The sequence below is a fragment of the Magnusiomyces paraingens genome (assembly GCF_902498895.1).
Source record: "Magnusiomyces paraingens strain CBS 517.90 genome assembly, contig: contig4, whole genome shotgun sequence".
In the NCBI taxonomy this organism is placed as follows: domain Eukaryota; kingdom Fungi; phylum Ascomycota; class Dipodascomycetes; order Dipodascales; family Dipodascaceae; genus Magnusiomyces; species Magnusiomyces paraingens.
The window spans coordinates 104753-123832 of record NW_022474070.1 but is presented as its reverse complement, the minus strand read 5'-3'; the positions used below and the strand labels follow the sequence as shown (position 1 = coordinate 123832).

Sequence of the window (19080 nt, the reverse complement as noted above, 5' to 3'; positions counted from 1 at the left end):
TTAAGCCTTTAGTTTTGTTTTCATCCAAAGTTATGATAATACCCGTCCAAAATGAAATTACCTTTTTTTTTTTTTTTTTTTTGGCTAGAAAAAAGTATACTTAAAAGCTTTTATCGTTAAAAAAAACACATCATAATTATCACTTTGTTTTTTTTTCTTCTTCTTCGAATTCTTCTTATTAAAGCCTCTGCTTTACAAAAGCAGATACAAAACAATAACCATTCCAGCAATGGCTCCATACCCAGCTACCATCAAAATCTCTGTGTAATATTCTTGTTCACCCTGATAATGTCCATTCTTTGTCGACTTGCTCTTGTTTTTTTTCCCTTCGATAAAAAGTTCCACTCCAGTCAATGCAGACTCATGATCGTCATTGTGGTTACTGCAGCGCCGTTTTTTAAGACTGTCAAGAGCTTCTATGCTATTCATTAGATGTGTGAAAGTGTTGTATATATAACTAGAAAAGAAAACTACCGATTTTAAAAGAAATTAAAATAATAAAATAAAAAAATAAAAAAAAAGGGAAATTATCTTAAAGATTTTTTTTTTGTTTGCCCCATTGTTATTTTTCTAATCAAATCAAACCTTGAAACACTTCTATCGATGTCTTCATGCTATGCCTCAAAATCAATTCATGAATCTTTTGATGGGTTAGGGTTATTATCGATACTACTAACATTGAAATATAAACAAACTTGTTAAAAAATAAATACACAAAAATTAAAATAAAATACAATAAAAAAACCCCCCACCATTCTTTCATTTTTACTTACGCTTTATTTTGTTTTATTTTTTAATTTTTTAATTTTTTAATTTTTTAATTTTTTAATTTTTTGACAACCCTACAAATAATGTCTGGCAAAGACCCTTGGGCTGATTTTGCTCCAGCTCCAGAAGATGATGCCTTTCTTGAAGACTCGGACTTTTCTTCAGAAAAAGATGCTCTCATTGTTATTATAGAATCCACTTCTTCATTTTATGATTTCCCCACAGACTCCGTTTCGCAATCAGGCCCCGTCCCCCAGCGAAGACTCATGATCTTGCTAAAGCATATCCATGCTGCGCTTTTCAAGCGTACGCTCAGAGAAAAATATAGTATGGCTGCTATTGTTCTCTTTAATACCAAAAACTCAGAAGGCCCTTGTAAGGTACTCATGGACCTTGCAATCCCTTCAATTGCAGAACTCCAGAATTTAAACCTTTTGGCCACTTCTATTACCCATTTTGAAGAAACTTTTGCTCCTGCAACTGACCCTTCTGCTTCTTCTTTTTCTACAACTACTACAAACGGTCTAGTAGCTGCCTTAGATACCGCTGCTTCCATGTTCTCTAAAAACCGATTCCGTACTTATACCTCTCGCCGCGTTCTGCTCTTCACCGACCGCGATGCACCTTTGGATTCCCACGAAATCAAACTTGCCGCTAAAACTCGGATCCGTGACCTCTCTGCTGCAGGTGCTTCTCTTATCCCTTGTTTTGTGCACCCGGCTTCCGGGGTCCCGTTCGACATTCGCCGCTTTTACGAAGACATTATCGTGGCTACTGACGCAGACACACCGCTCATCACGGCCCCCTGCTCGCTTGCAGAAGCACGCAATGCTCCGGCACTTTTGGCAGTTCAGGCATCCCCCAAACGTGCCCTATTTCATGCCCGATTCGATCTTACAAAATCATTAAGCATAGGCGTACGTGCTTACGCCCTTGTCTCACCACAAAATGTCCCCAGACCTGTAGATGTCCTTGCAGTCACAGATCGCACCAAAAATATCACAGAACGGATACCCGCTGTGCGGAAACGAATTGCCATTTCTACAGTATGAAGGATTAAAAAAAAAAAAAAAAACATAATTTTGCATGCAATAATCTCATGTGTTAACTCTCTTGGATAGGAAACAGGCAAAACCCTCAAACCTGAGGAAGTTGTGCGCGCATACAAGTTCTCGGACATGTTTGTGCCATTCAATTCAGATCAAATGACTGCCATGCGCAACTTTGGCACTCCTGGAATCCGGTTGCTTGGTTTTAAAGATGCGACAGCGGCCGGCTGGGAATACAGTTTGGAAAAGGCTTATTTTCTATACCCTTCAGAAACACATTACGTGGGGTCATCGCGGACATTTGCAGCATTGCACCGTTCACTCACTGAAAAGAAAAAAGTGGCACTCGTATGGGCCGTCTTGAGAGTCAATGCACCCCCGCGCATCGCAGCCATAGTCCCACACGGACCCGTTATTACCAAAGAGAGCGAAGAAAGCGTCAAGGAAACTGCACAGCACCCGACGTTCCCTACAGGACTTTACCTGGTGCCGCTCGCATATGCAGACGACCTAAGACACTTACCTCCAGCAGCCACGAACAAAACAGCTCGGACGACTCTTCCGTCTACGGAACTCGTAGCTTCGGCTAAGACGCTCGTTCAAGCACTGCGCATGAGTATCGGGTACTCCCCGCGGCGGTACCCGAACCCACATCTTTCCCATTTTTACCAAACGCTTCAGCGAGCAGTTTTTGAAGAAGAAGAGGATGATGAAGATAAAGAAAAGGCTAAAATGGACGGGACACGGCCGAAATACAATTCGATTTATAAACGCGCCCGCGAAGCAACATTGACATGGACTAAGGAACTCAGACGGCTGGAGTACCAACCAGCTCAAATGTCAAACTACGCTGCAAGTGTTACAGGTAAACGCGCGAGAGACAATGACTCTGCATCAATTCCTGCGTCCAAACGGTCAGCATTGAATGGTGACTATGTAGCGACAGATGATACCTCGGCAGAGGCTCGCGGTACTCGGCGGCCCCGTAATGCTGGCGCGACTACTGAAACTGCATCTTTGGAGAGAGCGATAGAGCACCCGTTATTTGAGCGATTATTACGAGATAAGATCATGTTACCACTGAACACACGGTTTGATGATTTGAGTGTAACAGAGTTACGAGAGTTTGCGGATGTGGCCGGGATTGCGACGCGTGCATCGACCAAGGCGGGGTTACGAAGCGCAGTATCGCGGTATTTTGAAGAGCACTTTGAGAAATGAGCGAAACGCTAGTATCAATAGTAAGAGAAGCTAGTGATGTTGGTTGATGAATCAAGAAAGCTGAAGGCGGGATAGACTTAATTCAGGGTTTGGGGGGAGAAAGAGAGACGCTAAAGATTTTAGACTAGTTAGAAAAAAAATTTTTTTTTTTTCTTGACGGAAGAAATGATGATAAGAGATTAAAAAAAAATTAAAATAAAATAGGAATAAGAATAAGAATAAAAGTTAGGAGATAAAAGGGTAACCGCGATGGAGTGAAGCAAGCATCTAACTTTGTTCCTGGTTAGCGTAAAAAAAAAATTTTTTTTTTTGACGATACCTATGCAAGATTAATGAGATGAAACTGAATTCCAGTCTAAGAGCGTATTTGAATACCCGCTTTCTTTCATTCTTTTTTCAGGGGTAGAAAGATCAAAGGAAGAAAAGAAAGATCGGCGAGGTATTAAAATATAAAAATACAATTCAACAGTTCTCTCCCCTCTCCCCCCCCCCCCTCCCTTTTATTTTTTATTTTTTTTACAATAGCTTTCAGAACGCGTTTATTTTTTTTTGGGGGTCTCATCTCAAGATGTAAAGGGGAAAACTTTATATAAATGCAAGATCGCAGAATTGACTAGAAATGGAAGCCAAATGTGGGAAAGCATAACCCCCTTATGAAGAAGAAGAGAAAAGAAAGGACACAGACAAGTATTTTAAAAATTTTGAAATTTTGACTACACAATAAACATGTTGAAAATCCATAGTTAAATCAATTGACTTCAAAAGCAACAAAATGGGCTTGATTAATAAATAATACAATTCTATAAACATATATATATAATTTTTTTTTCTTCTACTTTTTTTATTTTTTTATCACCATTTTTTTATTTTTTTTTTTTTTTTTTGTAAATCTCACATTTCAAATCTTCACCTTCTATTTTTTTTAAAACCACGAAAGGCCAATGTTGGCGGTGCGAGCAGGCGATGTGCTCTGGTTTAAAAATGGGTACGACAGTAACGCAACCATATTGTCACGCGGAATCTTGCTAGAAGACGATACAGGCGATGCCGGAGCACTCTCATTGTGTTGTCTTTGTTCCTGTCTCTCATTTTGCTCATCTTCCTCAACATCAGCTTCTTCTTTTTCTTCTTCTTCCTGTTGCTCAAGCTCCTTCTGCTCTTCATCTTGCTGTGCTGGACGGCTTCCCTCAGTTTCTTCAGCCCCAGGAACATATTGAATGGCTGCAAGTGCTGCCTTTCCTAAGGCTGTTGGTGCATCATTTTCCAACTCCATTTTGCCAATCAGAAACTCCACATCCTCTGTACCTTCATCCTCTATAGACTTGGATGCAGAAGAAGAACAAGAAGAAGAACAAGAAGTAACAGTAGTAGCTGGCAAATCTTCAAGCTCGGCACCAGCAGAAAAATCAAAGCCAAGTTCCTTGCTCTCGTGGCTATCGTCACTGGGTACAACCATGTAATTATCCTCCAGAGAGGAAGACAAGTTTTGCATGGGAGCAGCAAGCTCATCTTCCTTCACATTGCAAGTATCCTCTGCAAACGCGTAATCAGGCAGCCCGTAAATGGTATCAGTGTGATGAGACAAAACAGATATAGTTTCATCTTGCTCCTCCTGCTGCTGCTTATACTCGTATTCCGATCCCTGCTCTTTCACAGGCACCTGTTGCTCCTTCTTCTGTGACACAGACTCAGGGCTGTTGGAATCAATAAGTGTGCTGCTTCCACTAATAAACCCCTCCTCATCACTCGACAAAGGCTGCGGAGTGGCAACCACAGGTGGAACTTCAGTCTCTGGAACTTCTCTGGCAGCACCAACAATCGTATTGTTAATACTAGCTTCGCTATCGCTATGGCCGCAGCACGATTGACGCGCAGTACTGTTAGAGGAAGCATCAGTCGCCATTGAGCTCACAACCTCTTCGTGCAACTCCTCAATCTTATTTCTGTTGCTGCTCGAGTCAGCCTGGGCAAGTGCTGAATCAATGTCAATTGCACTGGCATCCCAGTCAACTTCCATCACATTGGAATATTCATTAGAAGCAATGGCAGCCGTGGCAGCAGCGGTAGCTGCTGCTGCTGCTGCTGCTGCGGCCGCCGCAGGATTATTGTTGACCATCAAAACATTGTTTGTTGTCTTGTTATTATTGTTGCGATAATAATGATGGTGAGTGTTGATGACTGTATAGTGGGTAAAACCACCACTGTGGTATCCACGAGTGTTGTAGCGAATATTATTATTACTATTATTGTTGGCATAGCGGTGTTGTTTCTGTTGCTGCTTATGAGGAAGGCTCTTGCTATTGTAGTAACCATTGCCCTGATTGTAACCGCCAAAGTTTTTTGTAAAATTGTCGGAACGACTAAGCACATCATCGTCGCTGCTGCCGGGCTCCTCATCTTCGTCACCAGCATCCTTTTCATATTCCGAGCGTAAAACAGAAGCGCCATCAAACTTGGAGAGCACATGGCTATCATCGAGGCTCTTCGACTGCTGGAAAAAAACCTCGGGCTGCTCAACATGGCGGTTAATCTTGGCCATGCGTCGTTCGTCCTTGGGCTCCACATCCGAAAGTACCTCGCGGTCCCACTGCCCTCCGGTGAATTGGAGCTGTTCAGACACAGGCTCAAAAAGAGCCTTGTCCGGGAAAGACTCAGAGCGGACGCGGAGACGGGGGTTTGTTGGGGCAGAAGGTGGAGAAACATCAAATGACTGTTGTTGTGTCTGCTGAGACTGCATCACGGGGAAATCTTGAATTGGAGATGATGACTGAGAAGAAATCATAACAATAGAACTATCTACTGTTGATGGGTTATACCGATCACTGTGCTGCTGAGAAGCACTATTTGCCGATTGAGGTCGAGAGGAAGACTCAGCAAAATCGTTTTGTTGATTCTGATTCTGATTCTGATTCTGATTTTGATTTTGATATTGTTGATAATTATGCTGATGATGGGGGTGTTGTTGTTGCTGCTGACGACGCATTCGCTGGTTATTAAAGTTGTTGCGACGAAAGTTGCGATGACGCTGAGGAATTGGAGTAACAAGAGATGCAGCGTTGTAATGATTCTTGCTGTTGTTGATAACCACAGAGACAGGCGTTGTTTGCTGATATTGCTGGTGTTGTTGATGGAACCGCTGTTGCTGTTGCTGAAGCAAAAGATGTTGTTGCTGTTGCAGCTGTAATTGTTGCTGGAGCTGTTGCTGTTGTTGAAGCTGTTGTTGAAGCTGTTGTTGTTGTTGCAATTGCTGGACATAAGTGGGTGGAGAAATACCTGCACGGGCTTGAGAAATTGTCGACATGTAATGAGCATGTTGCTGGACACGAAGACGAAGCTGCTCATAAAGCTGACTTTGCTGCTCCACATTTTCGGCAATCATCTTGTCAAGCTCTTGTCTCATAGTCTCAAACTTTTCTCGTTGCTCAAGAAGAACTTGTTGCTGACGTTCATGGATAGACAACTGAGACTGGATAAGAGAGTTTTGGAATTTATCGGGAGAAGCAGAAGCAGTTCTATCATTAGAATCCACTTGAAGAGTCGAAGACAATGCAGGACTAGAACTAGAAGAAGGGCGAGGATCTGAAACGGTCACAATCATGTCAGTTGAAGGAATAGTAGCTTGATTAGAATTCTGTTGAATTTGAAGCTGCTGTTGCTGTTGTGAAACTTGTTGTGGAACCAGTTGTTGTCTTGGGCTTGGATAAATAGTTGATATCTTTTGCTGGGTGTCGCAGTTACCGAGAACAGATGCAACAGTAGACGTGCGAGAGGTTTGCGACTTGGAATCAATCGAAAGAAACTCGCCAATGCACTTGGGTCGTTGACGGTGAACTGAATCCATGTCACTGTTACTACTGTCATCGCCACTATCCTCTCTAATTCTAATGGAAAGAAGCAGTTCATCGGCCTCACAAAGACCTTCAAGAAGTGGGTAAGGTTCGGGAACATCAATCTGCTTAACAATGGGGGCACTGGTATCGATGCTAATGTATGGGTAAGGCCCAAAGATATAATGTGTGTCTTTAAACAGGATTTTAGGGTTGTAAAAAACAGCAGGCTGTGGCCTCCGCAAATCATCTAGAGAATAAGGCTGCGGCACAGATGAGTCATTGCTGCATGCAACCATGGCTATGGAAGTGTCAATAGAAAGACTAGGCTTGACAGAAGATTTCTGCTTCTTCTTGCTTTTCTTCTTCTTCTTCTTCTTTTTCTTCTGGCTGGAGTCTTCTTCCAAAGTGCCAGATATTGGTGTTGATGTGCTGTCAGCGATATCCTTTTCACTTTTTTCAGAAGTTTCTGGTTGATTTTTGTCGTCAGATACAACGTCTAAAAGAGTTGACTTTTCCATAGGGAAAAGCTCCATGCTGACTTCAATGGGAAGACAGTCCGCATCATCTTCATCCCAAGAAGAAACAGTTTTTGTTGTAGTTTGTGGTCGTGAGGTTTCGCCAATAGGTGGTTGTGATAGAGATTCGGATTGAGAAGTGTTAGCAGCAGACCTTCTAGTTGCCAGCAAAACCTGTTCACGTTGAAACTGTATCAACTCAGTATTGGGAATGAGCTGGACAGTTTTAAAGTCTTCATCTTCATCCGAGTCCCAGCACTTGTCACAGTCAAAAAATATGTCTTCAGTATTGTCTAGTCGGTCACCAGAATCAGAGTCCACAAGAAGGTCGGGGAACTCAACTGCCAGAGACGTCGACGAAGACAACGGCTGCATGGTTTGAGATGAAGATGAAATAGATGATGCAGTAGTAGTTGATGTAGTTAATGAGGTGGCGGGATTAGTAGAACAACTCCTGTTAATATTGCTGTTGGCCTTGTTTGTCTTAATGTGTGCGGATGTGGTAGTTGAATTATTACTAACACTACCACCATTGCTATTAGCAGTAGTCCTATTCAGTGAGTGGGTGGGCGACAATGCGAGTGTGGAGACGGCAGCCTCCTGTTTTAGGCTATCGGGGCTCCCAGCAACGACGGAGTTAGAAGCCGCAAACGCGTAGCTTACACCATCAGAACTGGGCGGCTGAATAATTGCCGAATTAGGAATAGCGTTCTGGTCAAAGGCGCGCAGCCCCTTAAAGGAGTCACCCGCGTCGCTTTGCTTGGTAGGGTTAATTCCGGGAGTACTACTGGTGAGATTAGAGTTGGCCGGCTGGTTTAGTAAGGTTGTGGGTTTTTGCTTTTTTCTATCAAGAGAAAATTTAACCGAAAATGCAGAGGTAGATGGAGTGGATGTGATCGGGGCGACTTTCGAAGCTGGCGTCATTTCGGAAAAAGTGCACATGTCATCATCGATGCATGGTAGTTTTTGTTGGAGACGCTGCTTTTTGGAGAAATCCATATTGCAGGTAGTGTCAGAAGAGGAAGAAAAGCTGGCGGTGTTGACCTTGTGACTCTCATTGTTTGCCAGGCGTCTGCATTGTTCTAAATTTGACTGTTGAGAAAACGCCGTGGATGGAAAATTTCTGGAGGAAGTAGAGGGCTGTTTCTTGGACTTTGAAGAAGAGGAAGAAGAAGAAGAAGAAGAAGACTCTTTGCGAGTATGATTGCTGCTTCTTTTTAGTTGGTTTTGTGTTTCAGATGCATACATTTCAGGAGCAGCAGAGCCTAACTGTCTTGGGGTATTACTATTAATATTTTTATTTGAAGAAGAAGAAGAAGACGACAGATGACTGTTACTGTTGTTGCCACTACTACTGTTGTTAGTCTTATTATTATTTTGCCCCGACTTTTTGAGTGGAGCTGATGATTTTGAAACTATCGGGGAAGTTGCAGATTGAGTTTTAGTGACTGTTTGAGACGAAGCAGCCAGCGAAGAAGGCGTTGTTGGCTGATTTGATGATGACGGCAGAGGTTCCAGTGGATTGCAAACTACCTTTGAATTGAGTTTTTTGTTGTTATTTGCTGACTGTTTGGTGGTGGTGTCCTTCAAGGCTTGAGAATTAAGATCTGCACTAACTTTTTTCCCACTCTGCTGGTTTTGGTGCTGCTGTTTATTTTTTTTAGCCTTTGGTTGGCCTTGTTGTGGACTGTTTTGGGGTGCAACTGGTGTAGAAGAAGAGGAGGTGGTATTGGTATTGGTAGTAGTAGTAGTGGTGGTGGTGGTGGCACATAGCAACAGAGGAGTTGTGGTTTTGTTGGCCGAAATACTTGTGCCAGAATCTTTGTCCACAAACTCTACCATTTTTGAAAAAATAGACTCAATTTCTGAATCTGCTTGTGGAGATGACAAAGAAGACGTTTCAGAAAATGAATTTTCTAAAAGAAATTCTGGAGAAGAAGACAAAGCAGACTTATCTACTGTTGTCACTGTTTCTGCCACTAATGCCTTAGAAGGTTGTGCTGCTGCTGTCGTCGCTTGCTTTTTCTTCTTTGGTTTTGATTTGGGCTTCTTAGCAGGTTTTGAAGAGGCTTGTTGAAAGCTCTCTGCTTGTTGCTGCTGTTGTTGTCGTTGTTGTTGTTGTTGTTGCTGCTGCTGCTGTTGCTGCTGCTGCTGTTTTTTAGCCATATTATCTAGTGGTTTACTGACGGCAGTGCTGCCGCTTCCTGGAGATGAAATAGTATTATTACTTGAACATCCAGAATGGTCTGCTGCTGAGATTGAAGAGAGGACCTGAGTACTTTTGAGTTTGGGGACTTCTGGATGGGGCCTGCTCGACAAAGAGAATTGCTTCATTGTTGGCTGAGAGCAATAAAATAGAAAGTAAACGAGTGTAAGGTTCAAATATTGAATTGGATATGGAACGCTAAAGGTGGAAGAAATATAACGATGGTGGGATTGGCTGTTGGTTAATGAGAGATATATTAAAATCTATTAAAAACCAAACAATGTTAATAAATAAATAAAAAAAAAAAAAAAAAAAAAAGAAAGAAAGAAAGAAAGGAAAAAGAGTGTGTATTGGTTTTAATTTAATGAGATGATGTTAGGATTAAAAGTAAAAAGGAAGAAGAAAGAAAGAAAAAAAAAGTGGTAATAGTTTAAATTTTATGTGGGAAGAAAAAAAAAAAAAAAAAAAAAAAAAAAGGAGAAAATAAAGGAGTAGAAAAAAAAATTTTGTCAATTAATAACTTTAAATTATTATAATAATAATAATTATTATTATTATCCTTTAATGTCAAAAGGTTAATCCCACGCGCTGGAAAAAAATTTTAAAAATTAAAAAAAAATTTTAAAAAAAAAAGGCCATGATTTGTTTTTAACAAACCTTTTTTTTTCTTATAAATCTTACTGGGCCCCCAACTTATCTTCTTTCTCCAATTTCTATTTTTTTTTTTGGTCGAGTGTTAAGCTTATATTTATTATGGAACTGTAAACATTAAAAAAAATATATTTATTGGAGATATTAACATTAACACTATTTATAATAAACTACATGTATGAACAGTAATCCAATGTCACACAAACTGATATTGTATTTTCTTTTGAAGGCTTCTGCAATCAGCTCCATATGAGACCAATCACACTCAAATTAAAATTTGAAAAAAAGAAAATTAAAAATTAGAAATTAGAAATTAAAAAATAAAAAATAAAAAATAAAAAATAAAAAAATAAGCGTATAAACAGTTCATATGCGCCAAGGTTAATTTTTTTTTTTATTTTAGCTTTGCATCATCGTATTATTATTATTCCACAATTTCTGTGACCCGCCTAATCCAGCGTATCTTTTTCTAGATTCAAGCTTAATTTAGTTATTTTTAGAAACAACCTAACTTGCCATAAATCTATTATTTATTTTATTTTATTTTATTAATATTTTATTATTTATGTTGAGGAGTAGAGCGCTTCGAGAACCCACCACTATAAGTTAATGTTATACCTGTATGAATAGGTATGATTTACCTCTCTATTGCTTAGCACAGACCGTCGCCACCTCCTCAATGTTCTGGAGCCTTCTCACATACAATTAAACCCTAACCTCAAGATAAACTGTGGTTAGGGCTTTGAATAAAGCAATATTTATTCCTTCATCCTACATGTTTAATCATCACAATTATTCCCATAGCTTACATCTCATATCATACTATGAGTGACCTAGGAGAAGACCCATATTCCATAGGCATAGCGACACCGTTAAATCTCACTGAACTTCTTATTCTTCCTTAAATGTACTCGTTCAGCTCATATCACTTTCATTCCAATCAAGCTCCGTTTCCGTTATAACCTCGATTTATACCTATAATTCCTATGTATTCATTTGCTATCCTCTAAATATATCTACAATTTAAAAAAACTAGGCCAGTTTCAAGAAAAAAAATTATGGTGTTTATTTAAGCTTCTTCAGTTTTGTAACAAATTTAGCATTGATAATTAGTGTCTACTAAACGCACTATAAAAACTAAAACTAGTAGTGTTCTTTAGAATACATATTTGGTTATGACCCAGCTTATCACTTTTAATCAATTTCCACAAGCAATTTACCAGTAGTCTTACCCTCAAATAAGTCACGTAGACCATCCCGAGTCTTCTCCAAAGGATAAACATTGCTAACCTTAATACGTACAACTTTATCAGCAATCAGCTTAAAGAGAAGCTCTGAGTAATACTTCCACTCGTCCACAGAATAAATGTAGTTGAACAAGGTCGGGCGCAAAATCTTCAGGTTCTTGGCACTCAGGGACAAAAGGCTCACTGGCGGAACTGGACCCGACGCATTTCCAAAAGAAACAAGCGTACCCTTACGAGCAAGAGCCGCCAGCGAAGTTTCAAAAGTTGACTTGCCAACACCATCAAATACACCTTGAACACCCTGACCTTTAGTGATCTCATTCACTCGCTCAACAATGTCCTCCGTCTTATAGTTGATAATGTAGTCAGCACCATTTTCTTTGGCAATTTGAGCCTTTTCTGGAGTAGACACTGTGCCAATTACATGAGCACCAAAGTGGTGTGCAAGCTGCACAATAATCGAACCAGTACCGCCAGCAGCAGCATGAACCAGAATATAGTCTCCAGCCTTAACCTCATAGGCCTCCTTAACAAAAGTCAACGCAGTAAGACCTTGAAGAAGGGAAGCAGCTCCCAACTTGGTATCAATGCCCTCAGGGTTCTTCAGCACTTTGGCTGCCTGTTCCAAAGCAGTGTATTGGGCATAAGCATTGGGATTGACGTATGACACCTTGTCTCCAACAGCAAACTTTGTCACCTTGGCTCCAACCTTAACAACCTCACCAGCTCCCTCACGACCCAATGTCAATGGGTAGGAAGCGGGATAAAGGCCTATGCGGAAGTAGTTTTCAATGAAGTTGATGCCAGCATACGCGTTCTTGACAAGAATCTGGGTATCAGAAATCTCTGGAACAGCGACATCCTTATCCAATTGGACAACGTCAAAGTCACCAGTCTTGTGGATTCTGATAGCCTTTTGAGTAGAAGGTATAGTAGGAGCAGACATTGTAGAATAGAAGTAGTGGTGGTGTGTGTGGCGATAATTTAATCTAGTAGTTGGGAGTGAAAAAGCAAAATAACGAAAAGGTTTAATTGAGTAATAATTGCTCATAAAATTATTTTATATATATAACAAAACAAAGAAGGTAATATCAATTAATTGAAAAATAATAATAACGAACAAAAAAAAATATATATTGATAAAGAAAAAAGAATTCGTTCTTATATTATACTTTTTTTTAATAGAAGAATTGTGGTGGAGCTGTTAAAATTTCATCCCCATATTCCGTCATTATACAATATTACAAATCAGCTTCGGGTAACTGCAATTCTTTTGTGGGGGTCGCTCAATGGCTGACAAACGCTTGACATGAATAATAATGACTCTCTTGTTGATTATTACTTTATCATAGCTTTAAGAATAAACATGATCCGCAGCAACGGTTACCAGTCATTGCAATCAGGAGCATCTGGATTTGCTACTGGCCATGTTGGTGCCATCAATGCTTTGGACATTGAACAACAATACTCCCGCTACCTGCTCTCTGCCGGAGCAGACTCTTCCATTAAGATTTGGGACTTGGGTGAGAAAAGATTACCCTTACCAAAATCACCACCACAAAATGAAGGCGATAATGATGACAATGATGGCGATAATGACGATGATGACGATGATGACGATGATGATCTCAATTATGACAACTCTCCAAGCTCCTTTCATGACGAAACCTCTTCAGCAACTGATGCAAAAGCTTCAACTAACCTCTCTCGAAAACGAGCCGCATCCAACAGTTCCGGTACATACGGACCGCCTCAACCTCCCACCACATTCTCAAAAAAGCGCCGCATAACATCATCCGCTTCACATTCCTCACTCGGGTCAAACTCCAAACCATTCAAGTACTCGCTGGTGGCACAGGTCCCGCGCAAAACTCACCACCGTTTCGGTGTCAGCGCCATCCAATGGTACCCGGAAGACGCGGGTCTATTCGTTTCGGCCTCTTTCGATCATACTGTCAAGGCCTGGGACGCAGAAACATTGGACCCTGTCTACTCGTTCAATCTCGAGCATCGTGTCTATTCAGCTCACGTAGCCCCCGACTCTGCAGCCCACGCCCTCATTGCAACTGCAACAGAATCTCCCTTGTTGCGGTTACTGGATTTACGCTCTGCTGCCGCTGCACATACCCTCAAAGGACATGGGGCAGGAGGATTACGATCAGTCCGCTGGGCTCCTACTCAGGCTCATCTCTTGGCTTCTGGAGGAACTGATGGAACCGTACGTCTTTGGGACATTCGTCAAAGTAAGGCTTGTCTTGACATTTTAGATGTATACAGAACACAAGCTGATATTGACCGCAATACTACTGTAAAAAAAGGTTCAATATGCAACAGAACTACAAATTCTTCTCCTAATAACAATGCCACTCCAGCTGCAAATCTCTCTACGAAAATATTCTCACATCGGGGGACAGTCAACAGTCTATTGTGGTTGCCAAATAGTGAAAATTTGCTTTCAGCCGGTACCGATGACGAAATCAGGCTCTGGGCAATCCCTGACTATTCGATTCAGCAGCAGAAGTTACAAAGATCAACACCGCGCGCTCACAATACACTACTAAATTATGGCCGCCTTGTTAGCAATAGATTTCCACAAACACTATATATGTGTATAGCGCATGATTGTGGGGTTGAGAATGAAAAAGGAGAAGAAAATCAATTCAATTCTAGTCGCATTAATAAAGATTCGGAAATATTTTTTTTCCCATCAGATTCTGGCCAAATTCTCGTTTTCGATGTCTTTTCGGGCCACCTCTTGAATAGGCTCGATAGACGTACCCGCGAAGGAATTTATGCAACGGATATTCCTCGCACCACATGTATTACCTCACGCGGCCGTGAACCTTCCAGCTTATCCAATTCCCTCAAAAACAGTTCTTTGGAATACTATTCTGGCGCACTTGACGGTACCATTACACGCTGGGTTGTGTCTCCTCCTTCTACGTTGCAAGAGAACGATTACAACAGCAATCAGCAACATTCCCAAGATTCTTCATTGTTGCAAAATGCAACCAAAAACGTAGACTTTAACGAGAACGAGGATATTGGCGGTGATGGCTACAATAAACTGACTACGACTAGTCCAACCTTGGACGATGCGGCACTGATTAAAGTCACTACTACCACTAATGACGCAAAAGACAAGGACTCCGATGAGTCCAATAGTGACAACGACTACGAATGGGCTGGAAACGCTCTTGCAAGCTTAAAATAATTTTTTAAGACAACGTCTTTCCTTCTTTGAATATTTCTTTCTTTAAATAGTTTCATGTCAAAATAAATATAATTAATATTCTTTGTATTATTATTATTAAATATATATGATATTTTTTATATTTTTTTTAAAAAATTTCTATGTTACAGCTGCATTGGTTTTTTTATTCTTGAAATGCACTCTTCAGTGTCAGCCATTTGGTCGTAAGCTTCGAATGATCCGCCTCCAACTATAAAAAAAATAATGTCTTTGTTAGTCAAACAACACTGCATCAGTTAAATCGTTTTGTTTTTTAACAACTTACGCCCTCAAGCTTTGACTTGGTTTCGCCCAATTCTGACTCTAAGTTGGTCAGCTGGGATTCTAAACGTGCCTTGGCTTCTCGTAGCTGGTCTACCTCGGTTTTAAGAGACAAAAACTAAATAATAAGAAAGAAAAAAATGACGCATCACCAAGTTAGTATCTTAAAAAGGTAAAAAAATCCCCATGATTTTTTGTTCTTCTGTAATAAAAAGAAGAAAAGAAAAAATAAAAATAAAAATAAATTTAAACTCACCTCTTCGGCACCACCCCCGCCTAGAGAATCGATCTGGTTAGCTAATGTTTCCTTTTGCGCCGCAAGTACCTCATTCTCATCAGCAAGATTGGCAACTTTTACCCGTTCGTGGGCAAGTTCGTTTGTGACCGTCAAGTGCTCATTTGTCAAGTCTGCAACTGTATTCTCCAATCGTCGAATCCGCTGCGTCAGCTGTCCGTTTGCGCTCCGCAAATCTTCAACTTCCTTAATTCGCTCCTTCTCCACTCGGTTGAGCTCTATGTATTCGTCCTTATATTTTTTTAGTGTAATAGGGAGAATCTTGACATCATAAGCATCCGCAACTAAATCGTTAACTCGATAGTGGGGCTCAATCTGGCTGCTTCCGCCACTAGAAACACGCATCAAACTGCTTTCAACAAGGTAGTAATCAAAAATGTTGTCCTTCAAAAAGCCCAGCATTTGATCAAACTCAAGTTTCAAAATAGTGGCTGCGTTGCGACAAATCAAACCAACAGCAAAACGCAGCAAAGACTCAATGCCCTCTGCAACAACGACATCAAAAATACGCTGAACAATCTGCAACGGGAACTTGTAAGCAAAAAAGGTTAAAAACCATTGCGAAGCATACATGCTTGACCGCACACCCTGGCGAGCCAAGTGAATATGCACATCTGGAAGAGTGTCTTCCAAAATCCTGTCAAACTGATATAATCTCAAATGCAAGCCAGGCATATCAGGAAGGAAAAACTCTCGCAGTCCATAATCTTTCATCAGATTAACAAGCAGACCAAATGCCTCATTCTCAGGCATGCTAATCAGTAATGGAACTGCAATAAATGCCATTCCTTGTGTGTATCCCACCTCGGGGTCAAAAAGACTATAGGCCTTGATAATTTTGAAAAGACTCTCAGAATCAGCATTCTTAATAAAGCTCGTACGGCTCAAGTCTCGTCGAATAGCCTTTTCATGCGGACTATCTTCCAGAATTATTGAAGAGTACACCTCCTCAAGAGAAAGAGACTTGGACCCAGAAATAACCTGCCACACAATTCCCCGCAAGTCATTAGGAATGCCTTGGGCAATCGCCAGAGACAAATCAATAGGATTGCTCTTGGCCACATTGGGATAGTCAGAAACAACTTGCTCCCAAAAGTCCCAGTCAATGGCTTGTTGGCCATCGTAATCACTAGGAGAATCAATTGCCGAGTTCAAATGCTTTGTTTGTTGCGCAGGTTCCAGCTCTGCACGAATGGCTTGGAATCGTTCCTTCAATTCGGAAATTCCATCAACAACTTTACCAGAACTTCTACCTCGCTGAACGTTTTCCAAATTGGCTTCAACGCGACTCAACAAAAGATCAAAGTTTGAAGTAGATGTAAATGAATGCGAGCCACCATTAGTGCTTTGGGCATCTGTGTCGCTTGTTGCAGGCGAAAGCTTGTCACGAAGCCAGAAGAATGGTTTTCGCTTGCGAGGAGGAAGAGGTGGTACTGCGGTTGTCACATCGCGAGAGGGTAGGGTTGGGGGTTGAGTAGGGTGGCCTGGAGGAAGTGGAGGAGGAATATGCGCAGATGGAACGTCTGTGGTCGTAGCAGTAGTGGCATCAGTAGCATGAGACTCGCTAATAGCAGGCTTGGAATCAATATCAGCCTCTGACAAAACAGCATGAGGCTCACCTTCATATGGGTGGGTCAACTCTGGAGCGAAAGGGTTGGTTCCGGCTTGGGGCGGATTCTCTGTGACAGCCGTTGCCGCCGGGGCACTGGCATCTTCAAATGTATCCTGGGAAGACACATTAGCACTTTTAGTACTGGGCACCGCCGACTCCTTTTCAATAGAAGCATCGTGGAATACATCACTATCATCGTCATCTTTGTCCAATGCCTCGGCCTCGTATGGGTTGCCTTCAGTTCGGTCCTTGGTCTAGTGTAAAAAAATTCTAGTTAATACCTCAAAAATAGTCCAGTGTAAAAGGCACACTACTAAATAAAAAAAAAGACTCACTTCAAGTTCTAAGCTTTCCAGATTCTCAGCAGTAGAATCAATGGGGCCATTGTCAGCTGTTCCAGAAACTTCGGGGGTTACTCCCGTAGCTTGAGCATCAGAGTGTTCAGACATTTTTATCAATTACTAGTTAAGTTAACTGTTCGTAAGGGGGAGGTGGTGAGAGGTGAGAGGTGAGAGATTTGTGGTGGAGTTGAAACTATAGAGGGAAAAAAAAAAAAAAAATGGAGGAAAACTACAATCTGCTACCGTGTACCTTTGATAATATACACTAGCAAAATAGCCCTCATAATACTTTTAAACGAGAATAACTCTCCTTTAAATTGGTACAAAAATGTGATTTCAAGTTACGTAATTTGTAAATAAAGTTATATTATAATAAATTAATAAAAAAACTAAACTACTTCAAAAATAAAATTAAGACAAAAAAGTATAACCCTCCGAAAAAGTATCATAAGTAGGGGTAGTTGTGGTAAGAGGAGGAGGGGAAGTCATGGAGTGCTCAGAAAATCCGCGAATACGACCGATGTCCAAACTGCCAGCGGAGGACAAACTGTTGCGGCGACTGATAGACTCCATATCTTGGTAATAGAAACCAGAAGAGGTGGACACAGACTCAGTCTCAGTGTTCATGTAGTAAGATGACTCAGAAGAGGAGTCAATCGGAGAAACAATGTTACTGTCATTATGAGAGCGAATGACGCCTTGAGTGACTTCGGCCTCGTTCAAAAGAGAATTAACTTGTTCAGGTTCGCAGTTAGGAAAGTAAACTCTGATGGCACGATCTTCAATAGAAATAGGAAGCTCACCCAAAGAAGAAAGCTTGCGAATATTGTCGGCCATTGCACGAAGCTCATCAATATGACGCTCAATATCATCCACAACTCTGTCAACAATCTCGGTAGAAAGCTGAGTCACAGGGGGGACGGTGAGGTTTGGCGTCATGTCAAAATCAACATAAGAGCCAGTTTCAGGAGTAGAGTGAAAAGCACGAGTCAAAACAGTAAAAGAAGGAAGGGACGAGGTCATTGAAGATGCAACATCACGCAACGAGATCTCCAAACTAGGCTGGGGGAAAATAAATGAAGGAGGACCCAAAGGACGATGTCTAGGAGACTTGAGTCTATTGATAAATGAATTTCTAATAACATCAACAGGCTTGATATTAAGGGATTGAGAGTGAACAAAGCGCTTTCTCAAGTTTTGAGTAACACGCTTGCGCAAATCTTCCTGAACAGAGTCATTAAATTTAGACTTCCAAAAAGAAAACTGAGGAATCTTTCCTCTATCACGAGAAAAAAAACTAGCTGCGGCACTTGAAAAGGCTCGATAAGCGGTCAACTTATTTGAACAATAATAAGCATAATTAGAGGAAAAAAGATAAGGTCTAACATTTCTAGTTTGGATAGTAGAGAAATATCTCATTGTCGCAAACTTATGGCACATTGCTCGGGCAGGACAATAGAAACGAAAAGGACCAATGGTATGATATTCACGTGCCTTGAAGTGCTCAATTCTTGGGAACCGGCTCCGTCTATTATGGACTGGAACCCGGGCAAGAGCAGGTCGGGCTTGTCGCCCAAGACGCTCTGAAATGTGATTGAGAAGGGAGAGTTTTAAGTTGCGCTTTGCATTTCTAGCATATTGTCTAAAAGATGACAAAATGCCTCTGAACTGAAGGAGTCCGTTCATAAATAGTAAGGGGAGGGTGTCGTCAGATTGTTTAATAACAACTCAGTTGAGCTGGCAGATGAGAGAACTGAAGTATGTGCAACACACTAGTCCATTCTAAAGGTAATCAGACTGGAAATTACCTCTAAGAGCATGCAACCACAGA

General features: G+C 41.1%; 7 protein-coding genes across 7 annotated transcripts; 2 read left to right on the top strand and 5 right to left on the bottom strand.

Annotated features, from left to right (window-relative positions):
- Positions 1–192: 192 nt before the first annotated feature.
- Positions 193–429, bottom strand: SAPINGB_P004830 (uncharacterized protein; the record flags this gene model as incomplete). The annotated part of the gene is made up of 1 exon (XM_031999545.1): positions 193–429. The coding sequence occupies one exon, from the start codon at positions 427–429 to the stop codon at positions 193–195; it is 237 nt and encodes a 78-aa protein (XP_031855436.1).
- Positions 430–851: 422 nt separating this feature from the next.
- SAPINGB_P004829 (uncharacterized protein) lies at positions 852–3038 on the top strand (the record flags this gene model as incomplete). Its single annotated transcript, XM_031999544.1, has 2 exons — positions 852–1814; positions 1890–3038. 2 exons carry the CDS (start codon positions 852–854, stop codon positions 3036–3038), a joined length of 2112 nt encoding a protein of 703 aa, XP_031855435.1.
- Positions 3039–3960: 922 nt separating this feature from the next.
- On the bottom strand, positions 3961–9717 carry SAPINGB_P004828 (uncharacterized protein; the record flags this gene model as incomplete). The annotated part of the gene is made up of 1 exon (XM_031999543.1): positions 3961–9717. The coding sequence occupies one exon, from the start codon at positions 9715–9717 to the stop codon at positions 3961–3963; it is 5757 nt and encodes a 1918-aa protein (XP_031855434.1).
- Positions 9718–11434: 1717 nt separating this feature from the next.
- On the bottom strand, positions 11435–12433 carry SAPINGB_P004827 (uncharacterized protein; the record flags this gene model as incomplete). The annotated part of the gene is made up of 1 exon (XM_031999542.1): positions 11435–12433. The coding sequence occupies one exon, from the start codon at positions 12431–12433 to the stop codon at positions 11435–11437; it is 999 nt and encodes a 332-aa protein (XP_031855433.1).
- Positions 12434–12853: 420 nt separating this feature from the next.
- On the top strand, positions 12854–14701 carry SAPINGB_P004826 (uncharacterized protein; the record flags this gene model as incomplete). Its single annotated transcript, XM_031999541.1, has 1 exon — positions 12854–14701. The coding sequence occupies one exon, from the start codon at positions 12854–12856 to the stop codon at positions 14699–14701; it is 1848 nt and encodes a 615-aa protein (XP_031855432.1).
- Positions 14702–14864: 163 nt separating this feature from the next.
- On the bottom strand, positions 14865–17357 carry SAPINGB_P004825 (uncharacterized protein; the record flags this gene model as incomplete). The annotated part of the gene is made up of 4 exons (XM_031999540.1): positions 14865–14930; positions 15006–15119; positions 15258–17162; positions 17244–17357. The coding sequence occupies 4 exons, from the start codon at positions 17355–17357 to the stop codon at positions 14865–14867; spliced, it is 2199 nt and encodes a 732-aa protein (XP_031855431.1).
- Positions 17358–17660: 303 nt separating this feature from the next.
- Positions 17661–18935, bottom strand: SAPINGB_P004824 (uncharacterized protein; the record flags this gene model as incomplete). The annotated part of the gene is made up of 1 exon (XM_031999539.1): positions 17661–18935. The coding sequence occupies one exon, from the start codon at positions 18933–18935 to the stop codon at positions 17661–17663; it is 1275 nt and encodes a 424-aa protein (XP_031855430.1).
- Between the last annotated feature and the right edge of the window lie 145 nt (positions 18936–19080).